Genomic DNA, 21,590 nt, shown 5'->3' with positions numbered 1-21,590 from the left:
AGTTTTAAGTAATATTTATAGTTGGATATAAGTGGAATAGAATTTAGTATTAGCTGAGATTAAAGTTTAAAAAGCAGGAAACAGCTCAGAAAGATAAAATGGCTCACACTTAGTACTGATGCATATGGAAGTTTTAGTGATTTACTCCCTCATGAATTAAGTATTCCCTAGTCTTCAAAGTTCAGAAGTAAGCAAAGAACAATTGAGAGTAAGTCAGTGTAGCACAGATTTGTATATTCCTGAAGCTAGCCAGTGATGAGGTCTGAACATCTCCAGATTTTCAGTCATTCACGAAGTGCAGACATTTTGCACAACTGAGGCTACACATCATTTGAAAGGCAAACTTTTAAAAAAAGATTCTTCTAGCAGGCTAGACATGGGAGCTAGACTAATTGTTCTCAGCCTCATTCTTGGGACATACTTAGCCAGTTAGGTTTCAGGATACCCACAACAAATATGCATATAAGAAAACTACCTACATTGGAGATGGTGAATGTAAACTTATCTCATGTATATTCACTGTGTGCATCCTGAAATCCTGACTAGCTAGGTGTGTCCAAGACCTGGTCGAGAATGCCTGTGCTAGACCACAGTTTCTCAACATGAGGTACATACGCCGATTGTGGGGGATACGCAGCACTGCGGTCTCCTGCCCCCTTCCTCCTCAATAGATGCTGACGCCGCCAGGGATTCCATGCCCTCCAGCTGCATGCCCCCCTCCACCAAAGCCGACCTGGAAGGCTTCTCTCCGATGTCACAGCTGACGTTGGAGGAAAGCCTTCCATGTCAGTGGGGGATCCCAGTTACCTCCTTCCAGGTGGGCTGCTCCTTCCTGCCTTCAGCCACAATTGTTGCAGGGATGCAGGCAGCAACTATTGCATGCTGCTGACCTGGAAGCCTTCCCTCCAATGTCACAGCTGACATCAGAGGAAAGGCTTGTAGGTCAGCCACATGCAGTGTGTAAGAGCCGCTGCCCACTTCCCTGCAAAGAAGTGTGGCTGAAAGCAGGAAAGAGCAGCCAAGGAGGAAGTGAGCAAGAAGCGCATTGTAACAAGGGAGAGAGGGCACATGAACTTGGGACAAGGAAGAAAGGAGGGGAGGGAGTGCATTGGGGCATGGGAGAGGCACGAATCTGGGACAAAGGCTGGAAGGCAGGCAGGGGGCACAAACACAGGACACAGAAAGAAGGGAGGAAGGGGGCACTAGGACAAAAGAGGGAGGGAAGAGAAAGGGGGAATAGTTGGGCATGAGTGTATGAGTGACAGGGAAAGAAATGGTGCACATGGGGAAAGGAAGAAAGAGGAAAATTGTAGGGGGGGAAAGAGATGATTGAAGTAGAGATGCATGGAGAAGTAGAGATGCATGGAGAAGAGAATGATGAGAGAGAAATGTTGGATATGGTGGTGGAGAGGGAACAGAGGTACAGATTGAAGGGGATGCAAGGGGGAAGAATATTGGACATAGTGATGGAGGGAGAGATGCAGCATGGTGCTGGAGAGGGGTGATAGAAGGAGAAATGGCATGGTGCTGCAGTGGTGAAAAATGCTGTACATGATCCAGGGATTAGAAAGGAAGAAATGTTGGATGTGTAAGTAGAGGGGGTAGGAGAGATGCACCCTGGATCTATCTCTCTCTCTTTCTCCACTCCCTTTGCAGCAAGGGAGGGAATGAAAAAGACAAATGGACAGTGAGAGAGAGACATGTTGAAATAGGGGTGGAGGAGAAAGGAAGAAAAGTGGGACACATGGAGGGTCAGAGAAAGATGTTAGTTGGGGAAGAAAATGAGGTCCAGAGGAGAAGTGTGCAGGAGGCAGAAAGAAATATTGGATGCACAGTCAGAAGGAAGTGCAATCAGAGACTCATGAAATCACCAGACCACAAAGGTAGGAAAAATAATTTTATTTTCAATTTAGTGATTGAAATGTGTCAGTTTTGAGAATTTATATCTGCTGTCTTGCATTATATTTGTTTATTTTTCTATAGTTGCTCCTGAGGTGAAATTGCATATTATAAAGTCATCTGCCTTGACTTCTTTGGAAAAAAATTAATATAAAGCACAGTTACTTACCGTAACAGGTGTTATCCAGGGACAGCAGGCAGATATTCTTAACTGATGGGTGACGGCACCGACGGAGCCCCAGTACGGACAATTTTAGAGTGATTGCACTCTAAGAACTTAGAAAGTTCTAGTTAGGCCGCACCGCGCATGCGCGAGTGCCTTCCCGCCCGACGGAGGCGTGCGGTACCCAGATAAGATAAGCCAGCTAAGAAGCCAACCCAGGGAGGTGGGTGGGACGTAAGAATATCTGCCTGCTGTCCCTGGATAACACCTGTTACGGTAAGTAACTGTGTTTTATCCCAGGACAAGCAGGCAGCATATTCTTAACTGATGGGTGACCTCCAAGCTAACAAAAAGAGGGATGGAGGGAAGGTTGGCCATTAGGAAAATAAATTTTGTAAAACTGATTGGCCAAAGTGTCCATCCTATCTGGAGAATGCATCCAGACAATAATGAGACATGAAAGTATGAACTGAGGACCAAGTAGCAGCCTTGCAGATTTCCTCAATAGGAGTAGATCTGAGGAAAGCCACAGATGCTGCCATAGCTCTAACTCTATGGGCCATGACACAACCTTCCAGTGTCAGTCCGGTCTGAGCATAACAGAACAAGATGCAGGCAGCAAGCCAATTGGAAATCGTTCGCTTAGAAACAGGATGACCCAACTTATTTGGATCAAAAGACAGAAAAAATTGGGGAGATGATCTGTGAGGCTTAGTGCGCTCTAAATAGTAAGCCAAAGCATGCTTACAGTCCAAAGTATGCAAAGCCTGTTCCCTGGATGAGAATGAGGTTTCGGGAAGAATACCGGTAAAACAATGGACTGGTTAAGGTGAAAGTCAGAGACAACCTTAGGGAGAAACTTTGGATGTGTACACAGAACCACCTTGTCATGATGAAAAACAGTGAAAGGTGGATCTGCAACTAGTGCATGTAACTCACTGACCCTCCTGGCAGAGGTGAGAGCAATAAGGAAGACCACTTTCCAAGTGAGAAATTTAAAATGAGCTGTGGCCAATGGTTCAAAAGGAGGTTTCATTAAGGCGGAAAGAACCACATTAAGATCTCAGACAACAGGAGGGGCTTGATAGGTGGTTTCACATTGAAAAGCCCCCGCATGAATCTGGAAACCAAAGGATGAGCAGTAAGAGGCTTTCCGTGAACTGGCTCATGAAAAGCAGTAATGGCACCGAGGTGGACTCTGATAGAGGTAGACTTGAGACCAGAGGTAGACAAAGAAAGAAGATACTCTAACACTAGTTCTACTGCTAGTGAAGTTGGATCATGATGACGTAGAAGGCACCAGGAAGAAAACCGGGTCCACTTCTGTTGATAACATTGAAGAGTGACCGGCTTCCTGGAAGCAGCAAGAATGGAACGGACAAGCTGAGAAAGAAGAGAGTGAGCCGAGGTCAGCCCGAGAGATACCAAGCTGTCAGGTGTAGAGACTGCAGGTCGGGATGTAGAAGGGACTGCTGATGCTGAGTAAGCAGAGAAGGAAACACTGGAAGAAGTATGGGCTCCTTGGAACTGAGTTGAAGAAGAAGGAAGAACCAATGTTTCCTGGGCCACTGTGGAGCGATGAGAATCATGGTGGCTTGTTCCCTCTTGAGCTTGAACAAGGTTCGCAACATGAGAGGTAGAGGAGGAAAGGCATAAAGGAATAGATTAGTCCAATCCAGGAGAAACGCATTTGCTGCCAGACGGTGAGAGGAGTAGAGTCTGGAGTAAAATTGGGGCAGTTGATGATTGTGAGGAGCTGCAAAAAGGTCCACTTGCGGAGTGCCCCACTGAGCGAAAATGGACTGGAGAGTCATGGGATCGAGAGTCCATTCGTGGGGTTGGAGAATTCTGCTGAGATTGTCTGCTAAGGAATTCTGCTCTCTCTGAATGTAGTCAGCTTTCAGGAATAAATGGCGAGCTGTCGCCCAAGACCAAATCCTTTGGGCTTCCTGACATAACAGGCGAGAGCCCGTCCCACCTTGTTTGTTGATGTAGTACATTGCAACTTGATTGTCTGTGCAAAGTAGTAGTACTTGAGGAAAGAGGAGATGCTGAAATGCCTTGAGGGCATAAAACATTGCTCTGAGTTCCAGGAAATTGATGTGATGTTTCTTTTCCTGGGCAGTCCAAAGACCTTGAGTTTGGAGATCGTTCAAGTGAGCACCCCAGGCATATGGGGATGCGTCTGTGGTAATGACGAGATGATGAGGAGGTAGATGAAACAGAAGGCCTCTGGAGAGATTGGAAGATTTCAACAACCATTGCAGATACTGTCGAAGAGATGATGTCACAGATATGTGTCGCGAACAAGGATCCGTTGCCTAAGACCATTGGGTAGCTAGGGTCCATTGAGGAGTACGCAGGTGAAGACGTGCGAGGGGGGTGACATGAACTGTCGAGGCCATGTGACCCAAGAGTATCATCATTTGCTGTGCAGAGATGGAAAGCTGTGGGAGCACCTGCTGACAGAGATGAAGAAGGGTCTGAAGGTGGTTGGATGGAAGAAACGCCCTCATGAGAATAGTGTCCAATATTGCTCCAATGAACTGAAGTCGCTGAGTGGGGATGAGATGTGACTTTGGTAGGTTGATCTAGAAACCCAGAATTTGGAGAAACAGGATGGTCTGGTTGGTCGCAAGAACCACTTCCTGAGATGAAGGAGCCTTGATTAACCAGTCGTCCAGGTAAGGGAAGACTTGGAGATGATGAGAGCGTAGAAAAGCGGCCACCACAATGAGACACTTTGTGAATACCCTGGGAGAGGAGGCTAGACCGAAGGGTAACACTTTGTACTGGTAATGACAGCGATTGATCATGAAGCGGAGGTAGTGTCTGGAGGCCAGATTGACCGGGATGTGAGTGTAGGCCTCCTTGAGATCGAGGGAGCATAGCCAGTCGTCCTGAGTGAGAAGAGGATAAAGTGTGGCCAGAGAAAGCATTTTGAACTTTTCTTTGACCAAGCATTTGTTGAGATCCTGGAGATCTAGTATGGGTCTGAGGTCCCCGGTTTTTTTGGGTCCCCGGTTTTTGGGAACCAGAAAATAGCAGGAGTACAATCCTTGCCCCTTCTGATCTGGAGGAAATTCCTTGATGGCGTTCAGAAGAAGGGATTGGATCTTCTGAAGGAGGAGGGAGGACTGAAATGTGTTCAAAGCAGACTCTTTTGGAGGAGTTTGGGTGGGAAGAGTCTGAAAATTGAGAGAATAGCCGTGGCGAATGATGTTTAGAACCCACTGGTCTGAAGTGATGAGCTCCCAATGGCTGAGGAAAGTAGAAAGACTTCCTCCTATGGGTTGAGGCAGAAGGGAAGATGGTGTAAGACTGGCTAGGCCCTGGAGAATGAAGTCAAAAGGGTTGAGTAGACTTCGGTTGGGCAGGAGGTTTCACCGATTGTTGCTGTTGAGCACGAGGCTGTTGGCGTTGTTGCTAACGCTGCCGTCGAGGCTGCTGAGGAGCAGGTGGTAGGGGACGAGCAGAGTAGCGGCGTTGATATGAAGATTATTGGCGAAAAGGCCGAGCAGGTGGAGGTTTCTTTTTATTTTTCAGAAGTGTCCCAGCAAGTCTCATGTGCAGACAATTTTTGTGTGGTGGAATCTAGAGAGTCACCAAATAACTCATCCCCGAGGCAAGGAGCATTGTCAAGGCGGTCCTGGTGGTTGACATCAAGCTCCGAAACCCTAAGCCAAGTTAGACGGCGCATAGCCACAGTCGTCGCAGTAGCCCTCGAGGTCAGTTCAAAGGTGTCGTAAATAGAACAGACCATGAACTTTCGGAGCTGTAACAGACTGGAAGTGTATTGGTGAAAGGAAGGTAGTTTCCGTTCAGGTAAATACTTTTCAAAGGAAGCCAGTTGTTGAATGAGGTGCTTTAGGTAAAAGGAGAAATGAAATGCGTAATTACCTGAGCGATTGGCAAGCATAGCATTTTGATACATAGAAACATAGAAAAATGACGGCAGAAAAGGGCCAAAGCCCATCAAGTCTGCCCGCTCTAGTGACCCTTCTCTTTGATTTTGCTCACCACCCCCAGCCTTTACATCATTAGAGATCCCACATGAATATCCCATTTATTTTTGAAATCTGCCACGCTGTTGGCCTCAATCACCTGCCGTGGGAGTTCATTCCAATGATCGACCACCCTCTCGGTGAAGAAATACTTTCTGGAGTCACCATGAAATTTCCCTCCCCTGATTTTCAGTGGATGCCCTCTGGTGGACGAAGGTCCCATAAAACAGAAGATATCCTCTTCCACCTCGATACGGCCCGTGATATATTTAAATGTCTCAATCATGTCCCCTCTCTCTCTTCATTCTTCAAGTGAGTACAGCTGCAATTTATTCAGCCTTACTTCATACGGGAGATCCTTGAGCCCCGAGACCATCCTGGTGGCCATCTGCTGAACTGACTCAATTCTCAGCGCATCTTTCCGGTAATGTGGTCTCCAGAATTGAACACAATATTCCAAATGAGGTCTCACCATGGATCTGTACAGTGGCATTATGACTTCTGGCATCCTGCTGATAAAACCTCTACGGATACAACCCATCATTTGCCTTGCCTTGGAGGAAGGCTTTTCCACTTGATTGGCAGTTTTCATGTCATCACTAATGATTACTCCTAAATCCCGTTCTTCCATGGTTCTAGCTAAGGTCTCACCATTTAACGTGTAAGTCCTGTACAGATTTCTTTTACCCAGGTGCATCACTTTACATTTTTTAGCATTGAAGTTGAGCTGCCAAGTCGATGACCATTGTTCCAATAGTAGTAGGTCCTGCGTCATACTGTCAGGCATAGTGCTTTTACCTACTATGTTGCACAGTTTGGCGTAGTCGGCGAACAATGATATTTTTCCTCTGAGCCCTTGGGTCATATCACTTATGAATATGATGAATAGGATTGGACCCAAGACCGAGCCTTGTGGTACTCCACTGGTCACATCCAATGTTTTGGATGGGGTACCATTTACCATCACCCTCTGAAGTCTACCACTCAGCCAATCCTTAACCCATGCAGCTAGTGTTTCCCCTAATCCCAGCGATTTCAGCTTGTTCAATAACCTGCGGTGTGGGACGCTATCAAAAGCTTTGCTGAAGTCCAAATACACTACATCCAGGGACTCCCCGGCATCTAGTTGTCTTGTTACCCAATCAAAGAAGCTAATCAGATTTGATTGGCAGGACCTGCCCTTGCTAAATCCATGTTGATGAGGATCACGTAGATCTTCCTCATCCAGGATTGTATCAAGTTTCTGTTTGATCAGTGTTTCCATGAGTTTGCATACTATGGATGTGAGACTCACCGGTCTGTAATTCGCCGTCTCTGTCCTGCAGCCCTGGAGTGGAATAACGTTAGCTGTTTTCCAGTCCAAGGGGACTCTTCCCGTGCTTAGGGAGAAATTGAAGAGCACAGATAATGGTTCCGCCAGGACTTCACTCAACTCTCTGAGCACCCTGGGGTGTAGGTTGTCTGGTCCCATGGCTTTGTTTACTTTGAGTCTTGAAAGTTCGCAGTAGACGCAACTGGGCGTAAACTTGAAGTCTTGAAATGGGTCTTTCTGGCTTTCCCTTGTCTGTAAAAGTGGACCAGATCCCGGCTCCTCACAGGTGAAGACCGAGCAGAAGTATTCATTTAGTAGTTCGGCCTTAGTAGAATCTGATTCTGCATAATTCCCATCCGATTTCCTGAGTCGTTCTATCCCATCTTTGTTTCTTTTCCTGTCACTAATATACCTAAAGAAGGATTTATCCCCTTTCTTAATGTTCCGCGCTAGATTCTCCTCTATTCGGAGCTTGGCCTCTCTGACTGCCTTCTTGACAGCTTTAGACCTGTCCAGATAGTCTTCTTTTGCCTCCTGCTTTCCTAAATGTTTGTAGGCAATAAATGCATTTTTCTTCTCCTTATCCATGGCCTTCCCCTCTTTGCCAGGAGGGACAGAAGCATAGACACTAGTGCCCGCAGTCTTTTTGAGAGTGGACTCAACCAACAAGGATTCATGTGGGAGTTGGGGCTTGTCAAAGCCTGGAATGGGAATGACTTTGTACAAAGTGTCTAACTTGCGAGGAGCACCAGGGATGGTTAAAGGTGTCTCGAGATTTTTATTAAAAAAAGTCTCCCTCAAAATGTCATGGAGGGGCAATTTAAGAAATTCCTTTGGAGGCTGATCAAAGTCCAAAGCTTCAAGGAATGCCTTAGATTTCTTGGATTCAGCCTCCAAAGGAATAGAAAGAGACTCACACATCTCCTTTAAAAAGGATGTAAAGGAGGAATGTTCAGGTTTAGAAGAAGGTTCCCGCAGAGAGGGGGTCTTCCTCAGCTGAAGAAACCTCGTCCTCAGACAGCAAAGGCTCTTCAGAGTCATCCCACAGATCAGGGTCCCGTACCTGAGAACCGCAACCCCAGGAGTCCGGTGTCGAAGATTCAGCATGCTGGGTTTTGCGTACCGACTTCCCGGATCGCATAGAGGTGGTACCTGGGGAAGTTAGAGGTTGCCGGTGCCGGAAGTGATCAGACAGCAGTGGGGGTTCGGTTGTTTGAACAGCCTGATGGAGGCCTCTCGGTTCCGCAGACAATACTGGCATGGAAGCCGAGGAGGCAGAATGGACCAGTACCGAAAGAGTGGAAGCCGACAATAGCGGCTGCTCCACGGCCGGTACCAGCGGCTCAGACCGGACCGGAACTGGAAGGTTCGGTGCCAACAGAGCAGGAAGGAGCTGCTGCAATTGCTCTTTAAGTTGGACTTGAAGGACAGCCGCAATAGGCACCGGTATCGCTTTCTTTTTCTGCGGTACCTGTGGTGCCGCTCGTCGCCCAGAGGATGAGGAGGCCGAGGAGGATGCACTCACCTCTATAGGGGCGGAGCGTTTATGGGGGCGCCTCGAGGTAGGCATGACTGGATTCTCTGCCACAGCGACCGGAGGACGCTCCACGGAGGAAGGCTTCTTAGCTGGCTTACCTGAAGGGTGCGATGCTGGAGCGATGTCATGCGGCGTCGATGAAGTGGGTGCCGGTTGAGAAGCCGCTGACATCGGTGTGGATGCCAAAGGATCAGCCATCGCGGCAACGAACAGAAGTTTTTGTTGAAGCTGTCTGTTTTTTAAGGTGAGCTTCTTAAGAGTAGCACAACAGGTGCAGGTGGAAGCCCTATGATCCGGACCCAAGCACTGAAGACACCAATTGTGCGGGTCGGTCAACGAGCGGGGCGCGCAAACCATTGGCACTTTTTAAATCCTGGCTGAGGGGGCATGAAGGTAAACACAGCCTCCGCTAAATCGAATGCGGAGGCTTCGATGATGGCAACAGGCCCCGCCAGGGCGAACCCGAAAATAGGAAAAGAAAAAAAGAAAGTGTTATTTATTTATTTTTTTTTTAGACAAAGAAACAAAGAAAAAAGGAAGATAAGCTTCCAAGAACAAAACGCGCAAGCGGGAAGGCAAGTGAAAAAATTTTCCAACGGCCGTTGAAAAAAACGCGTCTTCTTAGCTCCGTGGAAACTAAGAAACTGGGGACCGCGAGCCTCCGTCAGGCGGGAAGGCACTCGCGCATGTGCGGTGCGGCCGAACTAGAACTTTCTAAGTTCTTAGAGTGCAATCACTATAAAATTGTCCGTACCGGGGCTCCGTCGGTGCCATCACCCATCAGTTAAGAATATACTGCCTGCTTGTCCTGGGATAAATGATAATTAACATTTTCTCTGCGTACAGTGTGCTTGTGTTTTTTTTAATTTTGTAGTTATTATGTATTAATAAGATTATATTGTGTGTTTATGAAAAATGAATGAAGAAATTGCATCACAATTAGTACAATTATGGGGGTGGAGTCAAGGGTGGAGCTTGGACATGTCTGGGGCAGAGCTTGGGTGGGGGTACTCGGTTAATATTTGTTAGACTTAAAGGGCTTGAAGAAGATGAGAAACACTGTGCTAGACCAAAACTTGAAAAGAAAATGAGAAAGATGGGATGACATCACGCAAGGCAGAAGGATATATAATGGACTAAATGGGTTACTAGAGCATCGCTACATGCCAAATTACTGGTTGAGATCTGAATCGAAAACAAGCCATTGAAAGCTGCATCACAGTTTGCAATATTCTCAATACTATATGTAACATACATCTAAGTACTTCCAGAATAAGGCTCATGTCTGTGGTCAGTTTCTTGATTCCTTCCATACTGGCTATCGTCCAAACTGGGACAAACTGATCGCTGTCCATTTGAGACATCAAGTACAGATCCTTGGATAGATTCTCACTATTAAAAATGTTTAGAAAAACAGTTTTGATTAAGTTCATTACAAGCTCAACATACAGGACTGTTTCAAAGTCTGAGTTCTAATGCAGCCTGGTTCCCTCAGATCTCATAATCTTACAGGGTCATTGGGTCACAGTCAGCACAAAGGTGAATCAGGAAACAGAGAAATGAAGGGAGGAGAATAGATGTGAAACAGAGATAAAGTGCTCAGAAATAAGTAAAGAAGAACAGAACACAGGATGAAGACAGACAAATGGAGAATTTCAGGCACTGAAAACACCATAATGCTGGCTTTAAACCCTCCCAGCATGCTATTATCATCACAGGGAACCACAGCTGATCTAGTTATCTTTGGTTTATATACTAAGGGCCAGATTCTCCATAGGACGCTAATCTCGGCGAATGCCTAATAGGTGGCCTCCAATCGCATGTCAATCACGCATCAGTGTCCTAAAGAGAATCGAGTCTTCATCTTTTAACAGATGCCTTAAATATAGGCCAGCATTTTGCAGGCCTACATTTAAGGTGTCTGTCTCGCACCTATGGAGATGCATAGTGATGCTTAAGCACACCCAAGGCCACTTCTGGGTGAAACCATACCCATGTTCCGCCTTGGGCATGCTTAAGCATTCCTATGTGTCTCTGTAGATGCACTACAGATGCCTACAATGTAAGCATCCATCCTCACAATTGTTTCTAAAAACGTGTGTCCTGATTGGCTGCCAGACGGCAGTAGGAAGTTTACTGCTGCCTGCAATTGGGACGTGCATTTTGAGAATCAGGCCCTAAAGCTCCTAGAAATTATTTAGATCCCAAAGAAAGCTAAAAGAAGAAACTGAACCTCTTGCTATAGCTCTATGTGAAAACCAATTAATAGAGGAGTTTTCCATTGGCAAATGGTACTTTTAAACTCTCCCTTTATGCTGACGATCTTCTAATATATACTTTCATATTCTCCATCCCTCATATTCTGTCACTAACAGACTCATTTTCTTCAATTTCAGGATATAAAATAAACTGGTATAAGACGAAATGCCTCCCAATTCAAAATGACATCACACTAATTGATCTCATTTTCCATTTTTTTAAACTAATATTTCATTTATTAAATATTTAGGCCGCTCCATTTCTGAAACTATATCATAAAAAGAGGTTCTTACCTTGATAATATTTCTTCCAATAGATAGGAATGGTATGCTGAACCTTAGGGTACACTGTCCGTTCTCACAAGCATACTGCAGAAAGATGTCAATCACAGTTTCTATAACCTCCTCCTTCTCCCGGAAGTCTGTTGCCCCCTTCAGTACATTCCAAAGAATGAAAAAGCTCAAGAGTAAAAGATAGGAGAAGGAGGGACACGGGGAACTCCCCGAAACCAAGGTTCTGATCTGCTCATATAACATTTATAACAGACAATAAAAACTATAATATATAAATAAACATTACCATTGAACAGCAAAACACATCAAATAAAAGCAACAGCTTGAATAGTAGTAGACCTCAATTATCTCTTGAGATTCTATTTACAAACTGATTCTGAATGCACAGTCTGACTGGCAGAGAAGCCTTAGCTATGGAGAGGACCATGAGGCATAAGGCAGAAACAGGCACATCAGAAAATATCAGGCCGGGGGGGGGGGGGGGGGGGGCGGGCTGTCAGTATGCCATTTCTATCTACTGGAAAAGATTTTATTTTATTTTTTAATTCTTTAATAGTTTTTATCACAAAAAGAAAAATAACAGTAATCACAATAGAAAACACATATTACCTCCTAATACAATTCATAACTCTTAATAAAATAGTACAGCAATACTACTTATACTATAAACCATAAAAACAATCAATCACCCACCCACCCTCAGGAGGCCTGGAATCTCATTTCATAAGGATATAAAAGTGTATAATTCAGATCTTTCATAAGTCACCCTTTTCATAGTCAATGTATTTCTCCCAAAAATCATTAAACTTCACCCACTGATTTGTTAAAAAGGCCGATAATCTATATTTTTCACATACTACCCCTAACTGATCTTTCATCTCTCTTTTTGTGGGTATACTTGGAGAGCGCCATTGCTGTGCCAATATTAATTGAGCAGCAATAAAGGCCAGATCCATAAACTTAGATTGGGAAGATGATAAACCCTCTACTCCAACTCTCAATAGTGCCCTTTCAGCACTCATATCAAGAGGGATCTGGATAACTTTACTCACATAATAAAATACTGGCTCCCAATATTTCTGAACCTTTTGACATTCCCACCACATATGATAAAATGTTCCTCTTTCACCACATCCTATCCAACAAACATAATTTTTCCCCTTAGTATATTTACTAATTAGAACTGGGGTAACATTCCATTGTACTAAAAGTTTTATGGCATTTTCCATCAATGTAGCTGCTCTAGCTATATGAAAAAGATGTAGTACCTTTGCCCTCCATTCATCAATTGGCCCTTCTTTCCCCAAATCTTTTTCCCATGCTTTCATATACGATGTTTTCATTTTTTCATCAACATGTATAATTTTATACAACCAAGAAATACATCCTTTTGCAACTGGATTCCCTAACCCCTTTTCAAATTCAGATTTCTTTTAACATTTCCTTTCCTATCCCTTTACTTGTCATAATATAGTTTTTCACCTGTAAAATAGGGAAAAAGATCTCTCCCTTCCAATTGATATTGCTCTTGAACATCTCCCAAAGCTCTAACCTCCTCATCCTCATTAAGTTGTCCAAAACACCTCAATCCTTTTAATTCCCACTTTTTAAAAATCCCCCTCCCTATCCAGTACAAAATCATGCATATATAATATAGGAAAGAAATATATATACTTTTTTCTTTTCCTAAAAGTTTCTTTTTCACTCTTTTCCAAATTCCCATAGAGCATCGACTATAAGGATTAGATTTATTATATTATTTTCTCCTACCCACGGTAAACATTTCAAATCCTTAATACCATCCATCCCTTCTAACATTTCTTGTTCCACCTTCACCCATAATTTAGGTGGGCTTGAATGCCATTCAACTATCGCTCTCAACTGAGCGGCTTTGTAATAATTTTCCAGATGTGGTAGACCCCCCCTCCGCCTTAAGACTTAAACATTGCGTAACTTCCAATCCCTGGGCATTTTCCTCCCCATATATATCTCATTATCATTCTATTCCATCTCTGGAAGTACGTTTTCAGGAGTACTTGGAATAGGTACAAAAACCAAGGAAGAATCATCATCTTTACTACTTCCATATGCCCCAACCAGGAGATAAACATCTTATTCCACTTTTCTAAATCTTTCTGAATATCTACTACTAAGGGTACATAATTTTGTTGAAAGAGGAGTGTCCAATCAGCTCCCAGCATTATTCCTAAATAACGAATGGATCCTTTTACACATCTCGAGGGACTACCATATTTTCTCGCATATAACACGCGCGTTATACGTGGTTTTTACGTACCGCGCATACCCTCGCACGTTATACGTGTGAACGCGTTGTACAAAATTTTTTTACATAGTTCCCCCCCCCCGACATCCGATTCACCCCCCGCAGGACCGCTCGCACGCACTCCCACCCGCACCCCCACAGCCTCCCGACCCCCCCCCATCATGTAGAAGCTCCTACCGGTGTCCTGCTGCTTCCTCTTGGCGGTCCCGACACCCGACACGATCGGGGCAAGAGGGAGCTCAAGCCCTCTTGCCCCAGCCAACCGCGGCACCCCCGACATGATCGGGGCAAGAGGGAGCTCAAGCCCTCTTGCCCCAGCCAACCGCGGCACCCCCGACACGATCGGGGCAAGAGGGAGCTCAAGCCCTCTTCCCCCCCCCTCGACACGATCGGGGCAAAAGGGAGCCCAAGCCCTCTTGCCCCGCCGACTCCCCAACTCACCGACAATATCGGGCCAGGAGGGAGCCCAAGCCCTCCTGGCCCTGGCGACCCCCCCCGCTAGTTGTTCGGGCCAGGAGGGAGCCCAAACCCTCCTCGCCACGGCGACCCCCTACCCCCATCCCGCACTACATTACGGGCAGGAGGGATCCCAGGCCCTCCTGCCCTTGACGCAAACCCCCCTCCTCCCAACGACCGCCCCCCCAAGAACCTCCGACCGCCCCCTCCCAGCCTACCCGCGACCCCCCTGGTCGACCCCCACGATACCCCCACCCCCCTTCCCCGTACCTTTGTGTAGTTGGCCGGACAGACGGGAGTCAAACTCGCCTGTCCGGCAGGCAGCCAACGACGGAATGAGGTCAGATTGGCCCATCCGTCCCAAAGCTCCGCCTACTGGTGGGGCCTAAGGCGCCTGGGCCAATCAGAATAGACCCGGGAGCCTTAGGTCCCACCTGGGGGCGGGGCCTGAGGCACATGGGCCCAACCCGACCATGTTCCCAAGGCCCCGCCCCCAGGAGGGACCTAAGGCTCCCGGGCCTATTCTGATTGGCCCAGGCGCCTTAGGCCCCACCAGTAGGCGGAGCTTTGGGATGGATGGGCCAATCCGGCCTCATTCCGTCGTTGGCTGCCACGAGAGATTCCAGAATTTTACTTTATTGAAAAAATTTCCTTCATAAGTACATACTTGAATAGATCACGTTTGTCACGCAAGAGTCTGCCAGTATTATGAGCATCTTTGTATATAAGAATAGAACCGCCCACACAAGCATCATTTTTTGACGTGATTGGCCCTTGAAAACTAATGGCAAGTAATTTTATCCTAACTTGAGCAACAAAGCAATCAAGGCTTTGCTACTGTTTGGATATTCTTATCTTTGCGAACTTGGTTTTCAGCACCGACAGGACTTAAATAGAAAAAAAGAGAATGATTGCAGATAATGGATGATGAAATGCGTGTTTGCTTGTCGACTGTCGAGCTGTGTTTTGAGTTAATTTGCACTCAAAAACAAGCACATCCATCACACTGATTACCAATTCTTTTCTACTTTAGTTTGATCGTTGTCACAATTACCCAAACATAGCTTAAAGAACTTTAAATAAATAACACAAATAAAATTTTTTGTTGGTTTTGCAATTTTAGAATTTCAATTATAATGTGCTGTGAAAAACATTTGTTCCATTTAATTTGCAGGAGCTAAAAATGTTTGAGACACACTATTCTAGAGCAATTGAACTCAGCGTGAGCAACTCTGGATACACCTGGAGTCAGAGACATTTGTCCACTTGTAGTACACCTAGGCCGATCTAGGGCCATGAGGAACATCCTCTTGGTGAGAAGCTATGTGACAAACCACCTGGACTATCAGGGGCTATGGAGGAAACATATAGCAGTCTGGACTTCAGCCATTGTTGCCCTGCACTTCTGTTCTCGTATCTTAGGTTGAAAAAATGAGGCGCCTTTTTGTAGTATGCCGCTGCTATCAGATAGAATTTCGGATGCTCCTAATGTCCTACAATGTCTTAGAATGCCCACAGAGTCAAATGTCTGTCTGCTGAGGTAGTCCGCTTGAACATTGTCCACTCCGGCTAAATGTGCCACCTTGATGGCCAGCAGGTGCTTTTCTGCCTAAGCGAACAATAGTTTCGACTCTAGTTGGAGCGATGTGCTTCTGGTGCCTCCCTGCTGGTTGACATAGGCCACTGCTAAGGCATTGTCTGACAATACGGCTTTGCCTTCCAGCACCAATTGTAGGTTTTGCAGTCAGGTGGACTACTCTCAGTTCTAGTTTGTTTATCAATCACTTCCGCTGAGATGGTGTCCATTTCCTTTGCACCACTGCAGTGCGCCCCCCTAATGGAATCCCATTTACTAGAGACTGTGGGTTGAGCCACCAGTTCATACTGCTGTGGGCTGCCTCTGTTCAGGGTAGAGGGGACGATCCCATTTGTGGGAAGAAACATCTCTAGACCACTTTGAATCAAATCTAAAAACCTTTTCATTTAGAGACACACTTGATACATAACATTCAATTTCAGGACGCCAGTCCTAACATCCATTATTTCATTCTTTCTTACATCCTCACGTGTTAACCTTTATTGTTTTCTTTCCTATAATTTGATGTAGCTCTACCCCCCCTTTCCTGCTCATCTTAATATGTCTGTCTGGTTAATTTTTATGTAATACCCTTTTTTAATTCTATGTAATCCACTTAGAAATATGATAAGCGGATTAACAAATTTTAAATAAACTTGAAAACTGCAGGGAGTCTGTCTGGGGAGACCACTGAGACAACAGTGCATCCTGAAGTGGACAAATATGCGCCCTTGCCCAGGGCACTATATCTATGCCACCTACTATCAAGTCCAGAACCTGTAATTAGTGTCACACTGTAGGCGCTGGCTGTGACAGAAAGCAATGTTACTTACCGTAACAGTTGTTATCCAGGGACAGCAGGCAGCTATTCTCACTAGTGGGTGATGTCATCCGACAGAGCCCCGATACAGACATCTTGCAAGCATGTCTTGCTTGAAGAAACTCAGAAGTTTCGAGATGCCCGCACCGCGCATGCGCCAGTGCCTTCCCGCCCGATGCTCCGGGCGTGTCTCCTCAGTTCAGGTAGCTAGCAGAGAAGCCAACCCAGGGGAGGTGGGTGGGACGTGAGAATAGCTGCCTGCTGTCCCTGGATAACAACTGTTACGGTAAGTAACATTGCTTTATCCCAGGACAAGCAGGCAGGTATTCTCACTAGTGGGTGATCTCCAAGCTAACCTCAAATTTGATGGTGGGAGAGTTGGCAACTTAGGAGAATAAATTTTGTAACACTGTTTGGCCAAACTGTCCATCCCGCCTGGAGAAAGTATCCAGACAATAATGAGAGGTGAATGTATGAACCGAGGACCAAGTGGCAGCCTTACAAATCTCCTCAATCGGTGTCGATCTGAGGAAGGCTACAGAGGCTGCCATTGCTCTGACCTTATGGGCTGTGACCTTACAGGGAAGGGGTAATCCAGCCTGGGCATAGCAGAAAGAGATACAAGCCGCCATCCAGTTGGAGATGGTGCGCTTCGATACAGGTCGTCCCAACTTGTTTGGATCAAAGGAGACGAAAAGTTGAGGAGCAGTTCTGTGTGCTTTGGTGCGATCCAAGTAGAAAGCCAAAGAACGTTTACAGTCCAGAGTGTGAAGATCTGATTCTCCAGGATGAGAATGAAGCTTTGGAAAGAACACTGGAAGCACAATGGATTGGTTGAGGTGAAATTCAGAGACCACTTTAGGCAGGAATTTCGGGTGAGTGCGGAGGACCATCTTGTCATGATGAAATACTGTGAAAGGTGGGTCCGCCAACAAAGCCTGAAGCTCACTGACCCTGCGAGCAGATGTGAGGGCCACCAGAAAAACCACTTTCCAAGTGAGAAACTTTAGTGGTGCCTTGCTCAAAGGCTCAAAAGGAGGCTTCATAAGCTGAGAAAGGACAACATTTAGATCCCAAACCACTGGAGGCGGTTTGAGAGGAGGATTGACATGAAAAAGTCCTTTCATAAATCTGGAAACCACAGGATGAGAAGAGAGAGGTTTCCCTTGTAGAGGCTGATGGAAAGCCGCAATAGCACTCAGGTGGACTCGTATAGATGTCGATTTGAGACCAGACTGAGACAGGTGTAGAAGATAGTCCAACACAGAAGAGAGGGAAGCCCGCTGAGGCTTTTGGAATTGGAAATACACCAGGAAGAGAATCTAGACCACTTTTGGGAGTAGCATTGTCGAGTAGCAGGCTTCCTGGAAGCCTCTAAGACATCCCTCACCGCTCGAGAAAACTGGTGAGAGGTTACGTTGAGAGGAACCAAGCTGTCAGGTGGAGAGACTGCAGGTTGGGATGGAGCAGTGATCCTTGATGTTGAGTAAGCAGAGAAGGAAACACTGGAAGAAGGACCGGGTCCTTGCTGCTGAGTTGAAGTAGAAGGGAGAATCAAGGTTGCCTGGGCCACCGAGGAGCTATTAGAATCATGGTGGCATGGTCTGATTTCAACTTGACCAGAGTCTTTTGAATGAGAGGAAATGGAGGAAACGCATACAGAAATCGATTCCCCCAATCCAGTAGAAAGGCATCTGCCTCATAGAAACATAGAAACATAGAAATAGACGGCAGATAAGGGCCCACGGCCCATCTAGTCTGCCCACCTTAATGTCCCTCCCCTACCTTTGCCCTGTGAAGAGATCCCATGTGCCGATCCCATTTGGCCTTAAAATCAGGCACGCTGCTGGCCTCAATCACCTGTAGTGGAAGACTATTCCAGCGATCAACCACTCTTTCAGTGAAAAAGAATTTCCTGGTGTCACCTCGTAGTTTCCCGCCCCTGATTTTCAACGGATGCCCTCTTGTTGTCGTGGGACCCTTGAAAAAGAAGATATCTTCCTCCGCCTCGATGAGGCCCGTAAGATACTTGAATGTCTCGATCATGTCCCCCCTCTCTCTGCGCTCCTCGAGCGAGTATAGCTGTAATTTGTCAAGCCGTTTTTCGTATGGTAGATCCTTGAGTCCCGAGACCATCCGGGTGGCCATTCTTTGCACCGACTCCAGTCTCAGCACATCCTTGCGATAATGCGGCCTCCAGAATTGCACACAGTATTCCAAGTGGGGCCTCACCATGGATCTATACAATGGCATAATGACTTCCGCCTTACGACTGACGAAACCCCTTCGTATGCAGCCCATGATTTGTCTTGCCTTGGACGAAGCCTGCTCCACTTGATTGGCAGACTTCATGTCCTTACTGACGATTACCCCCAAGTCTCGTTCTGCTACCGTTTTTGCTAGGATCTCGCCATTAAGGGTATAAGACTTGCATGGATTCTGGCTGCCCAGGTGCATAACTTTGCATTTTTTGACATTGAAGTTGAGTTGCCATGTCCTAGACCATCGCTCCAGTAGGAGTAGGTCGTGCATCATGTTGTCGGGCACTGAATCTTCGTCTGTTGTGCATTTGCCCACTACATTACTCAGTTTGGCGTCATCGGCGAATAATGTTATTTTACCTCGAAGCCCTTCTGCCAAGTCTCTTATAAAGATGTTGAATAGGATTGGGCCCAAGACTGAGCCCTGTGGTACTCCACTAATCACCTCCGTCATTTCGGAGGGGGTGCCGTTCACCACCACCCTTTGGAGCCTACCTCCAAGCCAGCTCCCAACCCATTTCGTCAATGTGTTACCTAATCCTATAGAACTCATCTTGCTCAGTAACCTGCGGTGTGGTACGCTATCGAATGCTTTGCTAAAGTCCAGGTACACGATGTCCAGGGACTCCCCAATATCCAGCTTCCCCGTTACCCAGTCAAAGAAGCTGATCAGGTTGGATTGGCAGGATCTCCCCTTAGTAAATCCATGTTGTCGGGGATCCTCGAGGCGATGAGGAGTGTAGATCCTGGAGCAAAACTGAGGCAGCTTGAAGTTGTGGGGAGCCGCAAAGAGGTCTATTTGAGGCATCCCCCATTGTGCAAAGACCTGATGAAGGGGGTCGGAATGGAGAGTCCATTCGTGAGGCTGGAGTAGACGACTCAAGTTGTCTGCCAAGACATTGTCCTTCCCCTGAATGTAGACAGCTCTGAGGAAGGCATTGTGGCGAACCGCCCAATCCCAGACCCTGAGAGCTTCCTGGCAAAGGGAGGCCGATCCCGTGCCCCCCTGCTTGTTCACATAATACATGGCGACCTGGTTGTCTGTACGGATGAGGACCACCATGTCGTGAAGCAGATGTTGAAAAGCTTGAAGAGCATAGAAGATGGCTCTGAGCTCCAGAAGATTGATCTGATGGAGGCGGTCCGCACTGGTCCAGAATCCCTGAGTGCGAAGCCCATCCAGATGAGCCCCCCAGGCATAAGTCGAAGAATCGGTTGTGAGAACCTTCTGATGAGGAGGAGTGTGAAACAGCAAACCTCTAGATAGATTCGAAAAGGTCATCCATCAAAGTAGAGACTGCCGAAGAGCAGGAGTGACTATGATGTGTCGAGTCAATGGGTCTGACACTTGAGTCCATTGAGAAGCCAGGGTCCACTGAGGAATTCTGAGATGGAGCCTGGCAAAGGGTGTAGAGGCCATGTGGCCCAGGAGGACCATCATGTGTCTCGCTGAGATGGACTGGCGAGAAGACACAGACTGGCAGAGACGAAGAAGAGCATCCATGCGCTGAGGAGGAAGGAATGCTCGAAGCCGAATGGTGTCCAGTACCGCCCCGATGAAGGGAAGGGACTGGGTAGGCTGCAGATGAGATTTGGGAAAATTGATCTCGAAGCCTAGGCTCTGCAGGAAGCAGATCGTGGTCAAGGTCGCCGAAATGACCTTTGGAGCTGACGGGGCCTTGATGAGTCAGTCGTCGAGGTATGGAAATACCTGAAGACCCCTGTTCCGGAGTGCAGCGGCCACCACCACCAGACACTTCGTGAAGACTCTGGGAGACGAGGACAGGCCGAATGGAAGCACTCGATACTGCAGATGTAGATGTCCCACCCAAAATCTGAGGAACTTGCGGGAGGCCGGATGAATGGGAATGTGAGTGTAGGCCTCCTTGAGATCCAGAGAGCATAACCAGTCATTCTGCTCGAGGAGAGGGTAGAGCGAAGCAAGTGTCAGCATGCGAAACCTCTCCTTGACTAGGAATTTGATGAGGGCCCTGAGGTCCAAAATGGGTCGCAGGTCGCCTGTCTTCTTCGGAACAAGGAAGTACCGGGAGTAAAACCCCTGGTTCAGTTGGTCCGTCGGGACCGGCTCCATGGCACGAAGCCGGAGCAAAGCCTGAGCTTCCTGGAGAAGAAGGGCGGTCTGAGTCAAGTTGGAAGGATACTCTCTTGGAGGGTGGTCCGGAGGGACCCGATGGAAATGAAGAGAGTATCCCTTCATTGATGATAGTAAGGACCCAGAGGTCGGTTGTTATGGCCTCCCAGCGATGATAAAATTGATGGAGGCGCCCTCCGATGGGAAAAAACAGGGGGAGGCAGAACGAGGTTGGTTATGCCCTCGACGAGACAGTCAAAAAGGATGCGTGGTCTTAGGGACAGAAGGCGACTGAGACTTAGGCTGACCCTTCTGAGGAGGCTGGCGCTTCGCCGGTTGCCTCGCAGGTGGAGTTTGCCTCGGCTGATAACGTCGCTGATAAATCAACGGCGGACGAGAAGGTCGAGACTGCTGAGGCTTAGGCTTCGGCCTAAGGATAGATTGGAAGGACTTTTCGTGGTCAGACAACTTCTTCGTAACAGTCTCGATGGATTCGTCAAAAAGATCCGCCCCAGCACACGGGACGTTCGCCAGGCAGTCCTGAAGATTCGGGTCCATATCAATGGTCCGCAACCAGGCCAACCGGCGCATCGCCACCGAGCAGGCCGCCGCTCGGGCTGAGAGCTCGAACGCA

General features: G+C 46.9%; 1 protein-coding gene across 9 annotated transcripts in view; it reads right to left on the bottom strand.

Moving 5' to 3' along the window:
- LARP4 (La ribonucleoprotein 4) overlaps window positions 1–21,590 on the bottom strand; it is a 246,832-nt gene that overhangs the window by 108,964 nt on the left and 116,278 nt on the right. For all 9 annotated transcript variants that reach the window (XM_033939032.1, XM_033939028.1, XM_033939027.1 and 6 more), the window contains one exon: window positions 10,171–10,307. In XM_033939032.1, the coding sequence (XP_033794923.1) occupies window positions 10,171–10,307 (137 nt within the window). The remainder of the gene's footprint in view (window positions 1–10,170; window positions 10,308–21,590) is intronic.

Source organism: Geotrypetes seraphini, chromosome 3 (assembly GCF_902459505.1).
Source record: "Geotrypetes seraphini chromosome 3, aGeoSer1.1, whole genome shotgun sequence".
NCBI lineage: Eukaryota > Metazoa > Chordata > Amphibia > Gymnophiona > Dermophiidae > Geotrypetes > Geotrypetes seraphini.
Note: the sequence above shows the minus strand (reverse complement) of the source record. Positions and strands in the feature narration are given on the sequence as shown.